The sequence below is a fragment of the Engystomops pustulosus genome, chromosome 8, assembly GCF_040894005.1.
Source record: "Engystomops pustulosus chromosome 8, aEngPut4.maternal, whole genome shotgun sequence".
NCBI classification, from domain to species: Eukaryota; Metazoa; Chordata; class Amphibia; order Anura; family Leptodactylidae; genus Engystomops; species Engystomops pustulosus.
Genome location: NC_092418.1, coordinates 78,862,370 through 78,878,254, shown reverse-complemented (window position 1 = coordinate 78,878,254; position 15,885 = coordinate 78,862,370). Strand labels below are relative to the sequence as shown.

The window sequence follows — 15,885 nt, the reverse complement described above, 5'->3', positions numbered from 1 at the left end:
TCTTCACCAAAAAAATAAAGGGTTAATTTTTTTTTTTGTGCAGTGAACTCCATCAAACCTGACCAGGGAAGCGACACATGCAGGATATCGGTCACAAGATCTTGGTGAATCGCAGCAGGTGCAGGATCTGCGGCAACAAAGCTCTCTGTGAATTCCAGACAGATAAGTAAATGTGCCCCAATCGGTGACAGGCCCAGGGAATCAAATGTACTATACTTTCGCTTTAAGTGATGTGCGAACCTCCTCGTGCATCACAGCCCACATATTCTGTAATACTAGGGATAACTCCTGGGCAACTATTTTCTGAATGCATGCCTCACAAGTGGAAACCTTTCTAGCAGGAGTATCCCATCTCTAGAATAAATAGAGGGGAATAAATCAATACCATATATATATATATATATATATATGCCAAAATGGGCCGTACATCACCACCTAATAAATGAGAACCCTGTGAGCCATACCGTAGGTTCAGCCACCAGATCTCGCTGACTTGCGTCTTCAAACTCATGGTAACAAGCAGACACGGGTATAACGGGGTGTGAACACAGCAAAATGCCTGGCTAACATACATAATAAATATATATATATATATTCACAGGAAAAAAACAAAGCGTACATACTGCAGGTAGACTGCTGGAGTGAAGTACATTCCTCTGTCCGTCTGGGAGCATGAATAGCAGACAAACTAGTGTGAGGACCTCTTAAAGTTTGCATCTCCCACCCCCTGGCTCAGATCACATGACATGCACACTTATGGTCCCTACTGGAAGTGGGTAATGTTCGTCAACGTGACGAGGAAGGAAACCACGCACCCTAAGCGTTCTGGCGGCACGGCTCTCAAGAAAGACTGGGAGCATGGGGTGAACCAGACTGGGCCGTTATGTACCAGACAGCGAATCATGCAGGTCCTGCTGTCGGAGGAATTTCCAGAGCCTCCGACAGAAGGTATGCACATGGCCAATAGGGGACACCTGCTCATCGGAGCAGGGTACTGGGAGTCGCCTAACTGGGGAGTTTTACTCCAGGAACCTCACTGGAGGTTGCTACTGGGTCTCCTGCAGCGACAGGAAACCACTGAGGCTATGAAAAAGGAGTGGAGTTTTAAAGCATGGGTTTCCCTGGGGACAACCCTCCTCTCCGGGGTGCTGTCGTGGTGAGGGTGTAAATTTACTTTACTACCCCAGCTGCTGTTTTGGTTGATCCAGGGAATTATTCTGACAGCCACATTACTTAAAAGTTTTATTCCCATACAATGTGATATTGCTTTGCAAAAAGGCATCAAAGGCCCCTCTTAAAGGAAACCTACCACTTGAAGTGGTAGGTGTAAGATGCATATACCGAGCACCAGCTCAGGGTGAGCTGGTGCCAGAGCTTACGTTCATAAGTGTCCTGAACTGCTGTATCGCGGTTTAAACACTTTTTAATCTTTACAGCCGAAGGAGCTTCGGCGCACCATGCGCGCAGCTCCCTGGCATTTCCTATGTAGGCGCACGCACAGTCACATGTGTGGTGCGCCGAGCACGCACCACTGTGCGCCTAAGCAGCTACAGCTATAAAGATTAAAAAGTGTTTAAACCGCGATACAGCGGTTTAGGACACCAATGAAAGTAAGTAAGCACCGGCACCAGTTCACCCTGAGCTGGTGCTCGATATATGCATCTTACACCTACCACGTCAAGTAGTAGGTTTGCTTTAAATATGTTCAAATTGTGTGTATTAAAAGTGCATCAGAACCTTTAAACACCACAGTTCCTTCCTTCCTTGCATTCATCAATCAGCCAGACATTGTCATGTAGAACAATGACCATTGTCACACAGCAAAACAGGTATAGCAGTTCCTTGAAACAGAAAACATTCAAATATTGAAATGTCCAGCCCAGATCCAAACGGAATAGAAAATCTTAGTGACAAAGTTATGACCTAAAAGCCACAGAACTGGAAAAGGAGTGTCCCAAAATCCCAGCAGTGCTATGTGGGAGACTAGTGACGTCCTGTGGCTGCAGATGTGCTGAAGTCATTTAGAGCAACGACCTGTGCACTTCCTACTTAATTTGAGCTACTTTTGGTAAATTAGAGATAACAAAACAAGTCACATACCATCAATGCAATACAATATTTTATTGTAACAGAAAAAAGATCTTCAATATCAGGGTAGAAGGTTTCACGTTTTTTTTCTTGGAATGTTAGTGGTGGAAGAGGCGCAGGTTGGTGTGCACCAGGACAATGCCCAACTCATCACATGCTTCAATTATCAACTTATCAGCTGCAGATCCAGAAGGAGCAGCAATGAACTGAACACCGCTCTAAGGTAGATAGAGATAAAAATTGATCAGAAACAAGGGGTACAACATCCAACAATTTATACTATACTGTTAAAAAGATTAAAATACTAAAATACCAAGTCACGCTAGGGAAAGCTTCATGTGCGTTTTTATAGGGCATTGAAAACTATGATAAATAACAATGACTTGCACCAACTAAATTTAAGGCACATTAGAGGTTTTCTAAGTGGAAACTGAACCACAGACAGGGTCAGATGTCAGCCCATGAAATTAGGCAGAAGCTGTGCTAAAAGATCTGGAATGGTGTTTCCAGCAATGAAAAAAACTAACAGGTCCACCCTCAAGTCAATGATGGATGTATGCGGTGTGCATATAGAACAGCAGTGTTACCCTTCTGGTTTGACCCATTTTTTTCATATTACCATCACTTTTCATAATCTCACCTTCTTTGCCCGCTCAACATTGTCTCTGAATGGGAAAAATGCATCAGAGCTTAGGGAGACTCCAGTTAAAGTAGAAATCCACTGCTTCTTGTCTTCTGGGGTGAGTAACTCTGGGGGCTGCTCATACAAGGACTTCCACTGCTCCAGCTCCTCCTGAGAACACATACATGGAGATCAATATATGGAGTTTTACGTGTCGTACACAATTACAGATTTATTCCATCAGAATACTTGCCTGTTCCAGGGTGCCGCTCACATATTGGTCAATGGCATTGGAAATATCAGCCCTCTTTACTCCAGCTTTAAATTTCATTCCCAGGACACGTGGGTGGTGCCGCAGCCACCAGTTATCCGCTTTGTCCCCGGCCAGCCGGGTGCAATGTATGCGGGACTGCTGGCCAGCGCCCATACCCACCACCTGCCAGAAAAGAAGTCAAAAACCCATAGAACTATATAGAGTAATGCTTCCATACAAATTTTAGTCTTATTTTAACAAATATGAATTACAGGGAGTCCATTCATAATGGTCTACACCTCTGCCTAACCACCAGGCCAGGAGTCATGAAACGTTTTGAACATGTTTAATCTACTACAACTATGTCTAGTCACAGAAAAAGGGTGGCACAGCAAGCTATATCGTTTCCTTAACCCTATAATAGAACTCCCTAAAAGGTAAGTCAGAGTGATTATTTACCTGTCCATCCTTGGCATAGCACACCGAATTAGACTGGGTATACTTCAGGGCAATAGTGGCTACAATCAAGTCTCTGATGGCAGATTCCGGGAGCTAAAAAACAAAAAAAGAAGAATGAATTACATATTGGATTTGATTATTTTTAGCAGGAAGAACCTCCGATCATGTACAAGTCACCCATGGGCCAACTACATCTCTTTCAGTTTTACAGCGCCAGCATATTTTGCGGTGCCCATCTGTCACCAGTAAGGTGCACAATCAGTAAGGAAACCCACCAGCACCATGCTATATCACTGGAATAGACCTGTCACCTGTACTGCACAGTGAAGTTTACCCGGATTACGTCCTGCCACATGTCAATAGGGCCCTATGGATAAATCTGGGAGGGAAATGGACTGGAAGGCTGTACCTCTTTCTTTGTTGTAACCACATTGCTGAATAGAGAGCCATCCACCACTCCATCATTTCTCCGTTGTTCCAGTTGCAAGCCAAAAATAGTTCGGATCTCAGAGCTGTCTGGTTCATAAGTCGGATCCACCTAAAAAGAGAGATTGTTACTACTCACATCTTGTAGACTTAATTCTCTCAAAATTTTCTTGGATAAATACCAAAAAAAAAAAATATATATAATAATTTCTTGAAAATATTGCCAAAAAAGTCCATAAAAACTCCTAGGCACCAACCAGCAGAGAAGTGTGCCCACTCCAAGCTACTACTAGCAGCACATGATGTTCACCACAACATGTGCTTCCAACTATCTCAACTATGTATTACCCAACCTAATCATGGGATCAAGCCATGTATGGCCAGCTAAATCTAATGCACAGGCTATGGCAAATAAATCTTCATTCCTGCAATTGTGATAATGAAAACCAGATGGAGAACAGCACATAATGTCCTAATGTAGGCCATTCAACCTATCATTTTATGTATTTCTAGTATTCTTGGAATTGCATCTATGTATAATACAAAATGGTATAATGGGAACCAGTATAGTATAATACATTACCTGCAAGACACAATAACCTCCATTCTTCTTTTTGGAGAGGATTTTCAGAGCCTCTTCATCATATCCTGGAGCTATAATCCCATCAGAAACCTATAAGAGATTAGGTGAAGACATATTACCAAGTTTGACAAGCAGAGTTTACACAGACAATGCATCACTAAGATATTCATCTAGTGAAAAGTAGATTTCTTTCATTGCAATGCAGATGGAAATCTAGTATCAGATACTCTACTATCACAGTCATGGAATTCTGTTATCTAAAGGAACTCTACCATCAAAATTAAACATGATAAACCAGGAACACTTACTCAGATCCATGTACCATGTGGTAATAATGCCATCCATGACCTCCTTCCTTCTAAAAATAATCTTTTGTAATGCTTATAAGCCAGAAGGGGTCTGGAAGGAGTTACCTCTGTGCTGTAACTGAAGGCTTTTACATTGTGCAGAAGAACTTCTGCCTTCTCACTGCAGCATGGTGGGATGAGGAAAGAGGTGGTAAGACGCGCCCCTGCACAGAGTAACAGCTTGTGAAGCTACAGCACGGTGGGACGCTGGTAACATACCCACCCTTACCAAAGTCATGCATCAACATTGGCTAACAGCAGATTGGCAGGGGCATCTAACAGTCTGACCTTCCAATCTGATGGCAATAGCTTATAGTAAAGGTTAGGTCATCAATGGCAGTGTCCTGGAAATCCCCTCTAATTATAAGCATCTCACCTTCAAATGAAGTGCCATGCGCAAGGGTGACCAACTTCACCTTTGGGTTACAAATCTCAGGTGTGATCTCCAGCCTATCAAACTTTTATTATATTCTATAAGGAGGCGAGGCCTCATCTTTCCTGGATTTCAAAAGGCAAATTATCCATACAGTCAAGGCAGTGTAGTGGAACTTCTAGGTCCATTTACACATGTTTTTAGACTTATTAAGCAACCATGACTGCATGATCAGCTACTGATCCATCTGGAGAACAGGAAACCACCCACAGTTCCTTATGGTCTTGCCACTTCAAACCCAAAATGGCCCCTCACAAGTTGAGATTATTCTTCAACTTCTGAGATGAGAATAACCCTATAATTAGCAGAATTCCACCCACTCAATCCCCAAACTCCTTGTACCTCTCTGGAGATTATTTTTGCTGTGGGAACATCACAGACATCAGAAATGGAAATGAAGTCACCAAAAGAGGACATTCTGTCCGAACCTAGAAACGGGGACATATCCAGAATAATTATGGGCAGCTCACATACTTTATTAAATGTTCATCAAAACACAGTGACCAAAATATTGCAAAGGGTATATACCCACACAGCTGCAGATACAATGGTTATCTGAGGGTTGCCCTGGGATAAAAAGCTGTGAATAGCAGCCGTAGTTGTGTGGGCAGTAAAAATGAAATTTATATTCATCTCACTGCTCCTTCAATGAACAGTCTATTTTTGCCAAATGTTTGAATGTAGTGGTTTAAGGGCCATAGGGCTAATCAAAAGTAAAAGTAATTTGTATAATGTAAAGGGCAGAAGTGAATAGAAGAGCAGATCCTGCCAGAGGGGGCCCCACAGCAGCAGGTAAGTGTGCTTGGTTTACAATCCTTCATCCTGGTGATAAATTTCATTTATTTATTTTTTTAAGCACTTATGACCCTGTGGGGGCTGATGCTTGAACAGACCTGGCAGCTCTGATTAACCACTGCATACCAGGTGATCATGTCAACAAAGTATAGAGCTGGCAGCAGTGTCAGCTCCTGTATTCAATGCACAGTGCTACTTCATCACTATGCAGTAAAGGGAGAGGGCAAATGCAGTAATAATCCTTCTCTACCTTTCCCCTAGGGTCTACGGCTGTCAGACAGCAAGAGCAGCAACACAGAAAGATGTCATTGCAGGCACTAGCCCTACACCAGCTGCTGTTTTGTAAGTATGTAGTCGCAATAAAGTTTAATTAAGCTTAAGTTTTGGGTAATTTATTACTGTGTATATACTTGAGTACATCGACCCGAGTATAAGAAGAGGCCACTAAATTTTCCACAAATAACTGGAAAATTTATTGACAAGAGTACAAGCTCAGGGTGGGAAATGCCCGATGCAGCCAGCCGCCCACTGCAGCCCTCTGTGTTCATAGTGCTCCTTTGCATCAGAACGGGAATACGTATGGACGAGTCTCTGCCGGCTCTTACACGCGAAGGAAGAGTATGCAAGTGTTTTTTTGTGCTAAAATGCTCAGCTTATTCAAGATATATCCATCTCTATATTACACAGTAATGAAAAACTAAGAAAAAAAAAACATGCAAAGCATTAAATTTTAAGGCTGACCTCTGGCTCTTGCATAGGCAGTTGCCAAGGGAGTAAGTGTGGCATAGAGGTCATGTACCATGCACACCTTGGCCTCATCTTCTGTCAATGGAACTCCAACAGCAGCACCTGGTGGTAAAAAGTAACATTACAAACTAAATGTAGATGTTGCATATTTCTATCAGTGTATAAAGTGTAATCATTGTAGAATTGAGAGGAATTCTGTATGTGTTTTATGTAATGCCTAGGACCGATTACATTACCTGCAGGGCTCACATGTTTAAAGGAGGTGGCGGCGGGGAGGCCTAGAGCATTTTTCAGTTCTCTCACCAGCTGCCAACCATTCAGAGCATCGCAGAGATTGATAAACCCTGGAGATCCATTGAGCACTGCAGAGGGAAGAGACAGTACACTGAAATAATCGCAACATACTGGTCAGATCTACTACCAAGAAAAAAAAGGGCGGTTGGGGGGGGGGGATCTAAACTGACACTTTGGCAGCCAAAATTTTTGGCGTAACATCTTAACTCAAAAATAAGGAAAGTTATAGGTCAGTGATGGCAAACCTTTTAGAGATCGAGTGTCCAGACTGCAACCCAGACCCACTTATTAATTGAAAAGTGCCAACACAGCAGTTCTAGCAGTAACTTATTAAAATCTTCTTGCTCCGTGCTACAGATCAACGGTCCCGAGGACACCAATATAGTTGACAGAAGGAGAGAAAATTCAGATTGCCATTGGAGTTCCCTTTACAACTCATAATCCACCCATGTCCACACCTTCTCTTCCTGCAGTCTCTGGTAGACACAGATGCTTCACTTTAAAATAACGTTGAGTGTGTCACGCCCTGGGCTATCTGGACCTGCAGGAGGATCCCTTAAGTCCTGTCTGGTGAATTTTGTGCGGGGGCAACAGCCCGAGTGCCCACTGAGGGCTCAGAGTGCCATTTCTGGCACCCATGCCATAGGTTCACCACCACTGTTATAGGTGGTATAGATGTTGAATGGGTAGTAAAGATGCATCACCCATCTACACACAATGTACTAAAGTGACCAGGTGCTCTAATCCTGCATGGTATGTGGAGCAATAACACCAACATTGCTCCTTAGGTGAAGTGTGTGTGGTGGGGCATTTCCTAAGCAATATCCACAAGGCACACCATGGTAGGCAACATTGAAAGAAGCCAACATGACCAAATAAAGGTTTTAGCACGATATGTGATTATGATACACATTAGGGAAATGACTGGGCAAAAGAAATATGAGAACAAAGCATTTCTTCTGGCCAATAGTCTCTCACCGGTCAATGGAAGCCGTGGTCCTCGCGTGAAGATCTGTGCAGGAACCTGGTGAGGATTGATTCCGTAGCGCAGTGGAAGCTGGGATACACCCTTACTATACTGCTTACGGAAGTAATCAGAGATGGCCTCATCATACTGCGCTGTGAGAGTAAAAGCCTGTAAAGAGGAGAAGACATTATAACAGGAGGAGATCATAGAATACAGAAGACAATTCTGGCTCCATCACGACTTTACCTTGAGTGCCAGTTGGCAGCGTCTTTCTAAGGTCGTGTCCTTCTGTTCAGATTTTTCCATTTCATCGGCAATGATGTTGTAATCGCTGGGATCACACAGGACAGTGGCACGTGCATGGTTTTTGGCAGCTGCACGTAGTAATGTTACACCACCTGAGTATGCAACGAGAAGAGGAGCAGATGTGTATAGTTATCAATTATATTTACAAAAAAGGCATATAAGCCTTGTAAATAGATTTGATATATGTCCATGTCCTTTGGTACATAGTTACCAATTACATTCATGACTGGTTTCCATATTACATCCAGGCATTAGTATTTATCTGCTGTGTCCTCCATTCACAAAAGCCCAACTAAAACATACATGCATCTATATGTTCTAGAAGGAACTAGAAATACTTTATGATACCTCAGAATAACCTAACAGCAATGTGTTCCCCAATGCTGTAAACCAATCATGTCCCTAGTACACAGAAGCTGTAATTCCATCGATATTTAAGGATGTATCGACTTTATGTTCCAAGAGCTGGCACATCATTAAACAGGCAGGATTCACGCTGCTGTACCGAGAACCAGCACCCTCATTTACAGGATTTTGTCTGTAGAAGCCAAACATTGAATGCACATCTTTTGGCAGCTGTAGTGACTGAAGGGGCTGGATCTCTTCAGTACAGCAACCGATTAAAGCACATTACAAAGAGGCGCGTACACTTAGGCCACTAAAGCACACAACTGCATACAGGGAATGGCTGCGAATTGGCCACACAAACCTGCTCTGCTCATTGTCCCCATACAGGCCTATGGGGCAGTGACCACATGTACGCATTTAGGACGGGTTCACATTGCCAGTTTTTTTTTTTTTTCCACATCAGTTTTCACTGAACCCATTTTGGCTCATGGACACATTCAGATTTGTGCTCTTCCAGGGTTCAGTGATTTTTTTACTGACTCATTCTTTTCAAATCACTGAATCCAGGAAGAGAAAAAAAAACCCCAAACATACCCAATCTGTATGTGTCAATAGGCTGAAATGGGTTCTGGGAAAACCCAAAACTGATTAAAACTGAGTTTGCTGACATTGCTAAAATAATGTTCTCCTTCAAGGACATCAATGAAAATATGGTTTGTTTTCATTGGGTTCTGATTAGAAAGTGTGAGAAAGTTTCAAGGTCATTGTGGCCTCACAGTTCATGTTAACATGGGGATTTGCTGAGCCACTTACCAATATCAATCTGCTCCACGGCGTCCTCCACAGCCACTCCGGGTGCCGATACAGTCTTCACAAAAGGATATAAGTTGCAAACAACCACCCTGTGTATAAAAAAAAAAAAAAAAAACACCACACACTACTATATCCCATCATAGTGTAATGAAGATGTAACTAAAGATAAAATCCCAACTGTGGAGCCTTAAAGAGAACCATTCATGCAAATTAACCCACCCAAAATAAAGACTTCATGAAAAACGGATTAAAAAGCATTGCCCATATCCCTAAATGGTTCATAGATTTTTGTGATATTGCAGCCATGCAAGTTTCTAAATGTATAAGCAAATCACCTTATGCCAGTCATTCACACTATGCGAGTCCTGCATATTAAAAGTTTTACTTCCCTCCATGAATGATTGACAGTTCTAAGTGCTAGGATATTCTGCTATATGGAACATTGAAATAGCTCTGTTACATCATTGGGCATTTAAAGTCATGGGACCAGGATGACATTATCTAAGGTCCTGCATTACATACATGGGGGTGGGGTAGACATTGCAAATGTAACAGGATCTAAAATGACATCATCCTGGTCACATGACATAAAGTGGGGGGGGGGGGGGGGAATAATAAAAAACAAAGTCTGTCTTAGAAGATACAGGTCAATCAGGAACAAGGAGACAGAGCAATGCAAGCACGATTTATAATGGGGCAATGCTTTAGAATCAATTTTTAAATGAAGTCTTTAATTTGGGTGGGTAAATTTGCATGACAGACTAACATACCTGACATAGCTGAATCCCAATCTTGTAAGGTCTCCCTGGTCTTCAGTGGTGCTTCTCGCCAGGATACCTGACAAGAGAACATCTTGATTAAGGAATTATTGCTCATCATTTAATATTTTGTTACATCTAATATCCTCTCTTTCAAAACAAAGAAAACAATGCCCATATTGTGTCAAGTCACTACTTTTTTTTTGTCAAAAATCCTACTGACCACCCCCAAAAATGAATGTACTATATACTGCCAAATTTCTTATAATAACTTGTTTTCTCAAGGAAACTCAAAAAAGGGTTCCAATGAGATCTTCAAAAGCATATCCACTGCGCACCACAGGGATGCCAAGGCGGGTCACCACATAGATCTCATAAAAGTATATGCAGACATGTGGAGAGTGCAGGAGCAGCAAAATAGTCACATGAAGTTTATAGTGTTTACTAGTTGAGTACAATTGTAAAAACATTCTGTTCCTCAATGTTATGAGGAACACACAACATTCCCTGCTGGTTAGAAAACCCCATACAAGAGAAGGGTCTACGAGGAGAGAGCTGCAAAGTGTGACGGAGTCAGGGATGCAGCCCAGGATATACTGGTTTGGTTTTAATCCTAAATCATGTCATTAGAGTTCCAGAAAGTCACGCTTGATACTACGAAGGCTGCCTTACAAGGTAGTTAAAGAGGCAATGTTTTCCTTATCTCATCCTGAAAAACTTTTCCCAGAATTCCATAGTGGAGAATCAATGGCTTTAATTCTCCACAAGCCTACAAGGCGGCCTTAATCCCTTAACTTTTTTAAGTTTCACTCCCCCACCTTCAAAAGTCCACAATCTTTTTTTGTCATGTAAAGAGCTGTGTGTGGCCTTGTTTTCTGCGCAAGAAGACACTTCATAGTGATTGCATTAAATATTCCATGCTGTGCACTGGGAAGCGTGAAAAAAAAAAAAAATGCATTTACGCCATTTTCTTGTGGGCTTGGATTTTAGACCCAAGACTGTGCCCCCCAAATGACATGTCTACTTTATTCTTTGGGCCGGTATGATCACAGGGATAGCAAATTTATATAGGTTTCATACAATTTACAAAAATAAAAACCTTTGTTGCAGCTTGATGACGTTTTCAATACTACCATTTTAAGGACTATATGGCGTTTTGATAACTTTTTACAGAATTTTTTATATTTTTTCAAAGTAGCATTTTCAACTTTGGGCAACACTTTCCATAATGGGGTTATAACCATTATTATATTTTAAAAGATCAGATTTTTTAGGACACAGCGATACCCAATAAGTTTGATTTTTACTGTTTATATTAGTTGTAGGAAAAGGGGGGGGGTGATTTTAATCTCTTTTTCTATTTTTTTTTTTTAGACCCCCTAGGGCACTTTAACCCTAGGTTGTCTGACTGATCCTAGCATCAACAGCTATACTACAGTATGGCAGTATACGGGGATTTACCACATTTATTACAATGTGCAAATTGCACATTGTAAAGAACGTGTTAAAACGAGAGCCTCAGTCTTTATATGAGAAGGCTGAGCCCATGAGACCTCTCCATACACCGACAGCAAATTGTGAAGTAGTATTGAGTCACACCCAGTAAGGGATTAAGATCTCTTCTCCGTAAGGAGAGTCCCTACTTCCCGATGCAGCCACAGAAGCAGAGACATAGAAAGTTCTGCAGTATCGTAGGCTGGGATGGAGGCGCTGATGGAGAGAAGCTCTCACCCCTAGTTTTTGCAAGAGACTTCATCAGCTTCACATGGCCTTCCCCTTTATTAAAAAGCAGCAGCTTCTATCTGGTTACTCTCCAATTTCTTTTCTGTAAAGAAGCTATAGATTTTTTGGGGGCAATTTATCAGGGCTTGCAAGTCAGTTTTCTGGCGTACAAGCCCCAAAATAAAATTGCAACACCAATTTTTCCCCCTTTACGCAACGTGGGTATGATGGGGAAGGAGGGAAACTGAGGTGCACTGGCACAGGGTGTTCCTACCCCGAGCCTATGTAGTCGCAATACACTACACCGATATGATGCATTGGGTGTGAATTACAAGCAAATATCTTGTCTGTGCATACCACATTTCTCCTGAAGTCTAATTTTTTATTTTTTGCACTCAAATTTACAAAAATAAGCCCTTTTAACATTCTTTATAGAAAGAAGAATCTATATCCTGACAGCCCTCCCAGACTTTTCAACTATCCATTATATTATAATTGTACAGTCATGAACCTGAACACTTAACATTATAAAATCTTTAGTTTTATAGAGTTTAAGATGAAGCTCTTGTTTTGTATTCATTTCCTCCCCAAATTCTAAACAAGTCTGCGTACCTCCCTGTGTAGACCAAAAGAGACTGCTGGAAAACAAACTGAATGTGTGGTCCATAGGAGTAAAGTCACACTACAAAGTGTGGGACAAGCAAGACTGTGCATTCTTGCTACATAAAAGTCAAAACACATAATAGCAGATAAGCGCCATCCCAGGGCGGAATACATTGTTAACCCTTTACAAATATTGCTTAAAGAGGTTTTGGGGGAAAATTATATCGTTGTCAACTTATAAATCTCACCTCCATGTACTGCAGGATGAAGGGTTTTCACACGTCCCCCCAGCATCTCAGGAAAGCCAGTAAGTTCAGACACATCTCTAAAGCAACAACAGTACACAGAAGTAAATATTTGGGACTGTGGCAGCAAGCAGGGTTTGAAGGGGTTGTCATAGACAAACAGGAAAAAAAAACCCTGATGGCCAGGAGGGGGCCCACTTAAAAATAAAAATCATTCAACGTTAACTTCTCCCAGCGCTGCCATCTCTCTGGTCCATTCCCCAAGTAAACAAACAGGGCACGGAAGCCGCACTGTACTCCACTTCAACGATCACTTGTCCTGCATACACAGCACTGGGGATAGGGACATCCACCCGGAAGCTGAGGGGCCGGGCCGGAGAGATGGCACTGCAGGACGCTGGGAGGGTGCCGGGAGGAAAGTAAACGTTTATTTTTTTTAAGCAACCACCTCATTTTTCTTTTTTACAGTCTTAGACAACCACTTTAATAGCGCTCAAGTTTCATGGTATTCACTGTACATTATATGTCAGCATTGATCTAAGATTATAAATTTGTCTATAGGTCATATCAGTACCTGACAGCAAGACCTGCATCACGAAGACATTTTGCAGTTCCTCCAGAGGCCACCAAGGAAAGACCAAGAGCACTCAACCGTTGGGCAAACTCCACGAGTCCAGTCTTATCAGACACACTGAAGAGAGCTGGAAGACAAAGTCACATTTTACATACATTAAAGATGGGCGTCTCAAAATTAATAGGCATTGATGACCTGGAGGCCAAGCAGCAGCAACAAAGTACTGACCTATTCTAGAGAACAGAGCAGTCACCAACATCTATATGAGGGGTCAGAACTGCTGATAAACTCCCAAATCATAACAAGTCTAGATTATGGTTCTCCTAAAGGGAGAACTCCTATTAAACTTAATCTGCATATATAAACATTTCTTCAATTGGGTGTTATTGATAAATATGTACCTGTGAGAAGATAGATAAGAAATAGCTGTACTTGGATACGACCACCACCCCCACTCTGGCAGATGTGGCCCGATATGCGCTAATGAGTTCTGCCTTACCACCTGAATTCAGTGTTCATTACCAAAGGAAGGCTGTGGGACATTCTGCGACTCCCGGACATTTCATATGCAAAAACAATTTGTGTCTTTGTGCAATCCCTCCAGCAGCGGTCATATCCAAGGACAACAGAACTTCCAATAAAATGTAGTCATCTTCAGGGTTTTTTTTTTTTTTTATAAAATGCAATTTTAGAAAGGTTATCTGTATATGGCAGATGGAAGCCCAAACAAAAATACCCATTTAAAAACACATAGTATTTAGCATTGTTCCACTTAAAGTTGCAATAAAGCTTTCAACTTCTCTCCAATCCTTAATGTGAATGGAGGGGGCAGTGAAAGATGCAGCAGCGTATTCATCTTTATGTACCTGAGCTCAGTCCCATGGATAAAAGTTACCCTGCAGATGAGTAATTAAATGCAATGCAACCCCGTAAAATGCATAAAGCTCAGATTAAAAGAACGGATAAGGGATCTATGGAGCTCAAGAATTAAAGAGGGAGTGTGAGAGATAATAATTAAAAGTTGCTGTCCTAAAACGACCCCTGTGCAAGATCATTCAGAAACCCCGTATCCCTGGCGATATAGTATAATGCCTTATCTGTAGTCACATGAAACAGGAGGTTAATGCCGGAAAATCATGGGATTTATACGGATATCACCCAATAATCTGATAACATGACAAGTCAGACAATATTTCATGTGACCCGATGTACAACAAAGACAACTTGTCATACATTAGACGGGTCACTCCTCATCCACCAGAGGTACTGATCCATAATCATGACGTCCGAACAATGAGATCAATCACTGCTGGGAATAATGGAGGCTACTGCCAAAAAGTTAGGAAGACTCCCACGTGTTAGAGGAAGGGACGCCTGCCAGCTTACAGAAAGCGGAAACTGCTGCCATTATTAACCCCTGATCAGACGGGCAAATCCACGTGTAACACAGGTGAGGGCTGTAATGTAAGGTGATGCAAAGCAGCATTAGGGAGGGAAGAAGGGTCCTGCAGCCTGATCAAAGCAAAAAGTAAGGAGGAGCAGTGCAGCACCCAATGTATCAAGACCCAAACATGCAAGACAACAATAATAAACACATAATAGTACATACACACAAGTAATATGTCTATAAAGACTAGAGCTTCTATCTAGCAAAGGAGAACACACAACTCAGAAGAGACCCTGAGAGATCCTCACCCAGCTCTGCCATGTCTGCGCGCTGCACTGGAGCCGACTCTACACACGTGGGAGCAGACAGCCCGGGCCTGCGAGGTGGGCGTGGTTACAGATGTCACAAAACAACGACGGGCGCGGAGCTAATGTAGCGCTCTGATCAGGAAGGCGGGGCTAGGGGGCGGGATAGCGCTGTCAGTCAGAGTTGAGGGCGGGGAAAGGGTTAGATGTAGACTGTCGGGGAGAGGAAGGGGGAGCGCGCGCGCGTGACGCAGCGGATTTATGGATATCTCATGACAGGATAATACTGTGACTCCTGAGTATGAGGAGCCGGTAGCTTTCCCATTGACAGCGAGTAGCGGGGATTTTTTTTATGCTATGAACTGGGGGTTTTTTTTAAACATTATTTTTTCAGGAGTTCACTAATGTATTAAAACTGTCAATATGTATAAAAAAAGGATTATTTTTCACATATAATAAACAATTTCCTAGAATATGATTTGGTTATTTTTGTTTTGGTTTTTTTATGCATTTCGTTTTTTCTCTTGCATTTTTGTCGCCGTATTTTTTTGTTCATTTTAGAAATTCATGGCTTAAGAAGTTGGCATTTCTAATATTTGTTGGCTTCACTTGCATTTTTTTTTCCTCTTTACAAAAATCCTTTCCCTTGTGTTTTTTCCTGTGTCAGACACTGACCCATTGGGGGAGATTTATCAGAATTGTCTGAGAGCAGAACTGTACTAGTTACCCATGGCAACCAATCAGAGCTCAGCTTACAATTTCCCACAGCTTTTTATAAAAAGAAAGCTGAGCTCTGATTGGTTGTCATGC

The 15,885-nt window shown here is 42.0% G+C and overlaps 1 protein-coding gene across 1 annotated transcript; it reads right to left on the bottom strand.

Annotated features, from left to right (window-relative positions):
* Positions 1–2,106: 2,106 nt before the first annotated feature.
* ATIC (5-aminoimidazole-4-carboxamide ribonucleotide formyltransferase/IMP cyclohydrolase) lies at positions 2,107–15,237 on the bottom strand. Its single transcript, XM_072121371.1, has 16 exons — positions 15,079–15,237; positions 13,384–13,510; positions 12,813–12,889; positions 10,252–10,318; positions 9,482–9,570; positions 8,261–8,412; positions 8,026–8,182; positions 6,990–7,115; positions 6,748–6,855; positions 5,554–5,639; positions 4,432–4,521; positions 3,832–3,960; positions 3,423–3,515; positions 2,964–3,146; positions 2,729–2,881; positions 2,107–2,306 (listed from the first exon to the last, which is right to left on the bottom strand). The coding sequence occupies exons 1-16, from the start codon at positions 15,089–15,091 to the stop codon at positions 2,187–2,189; spliced, it is 1,770 nt and encodes a 589-aa protein (XP_071977472.1). The 5' UTR covers positions 15,092–15,237; the 3' UTR covers positions 2,107–2,186.
* Between the last annotated feature and the right edge of the window lie 648 nt (positions 15,238–15,885).

What these genes read in the sequence shown, in the direction of transcription:
- ATIC (XM_072121371.1), bottom strand. An exon ending in TCATCCTGCAGTACATGGAG is followed by an intron (nt 10,319 to 12,812) that starts GTGAGATTTATA and finishes TTCTCTTGTCAG; the next exon opens with GTATCCTGGCGAGAAGCACC. An exon ending in GAGGTTATTGTGTCTTGCAG is followed by an intron (nt 3,961 to 4,431) that starts GTAATGTATTAT and finishes CTCTCTTTTTAG; the next exon opens with GTGGATCCGACTTATGAACC.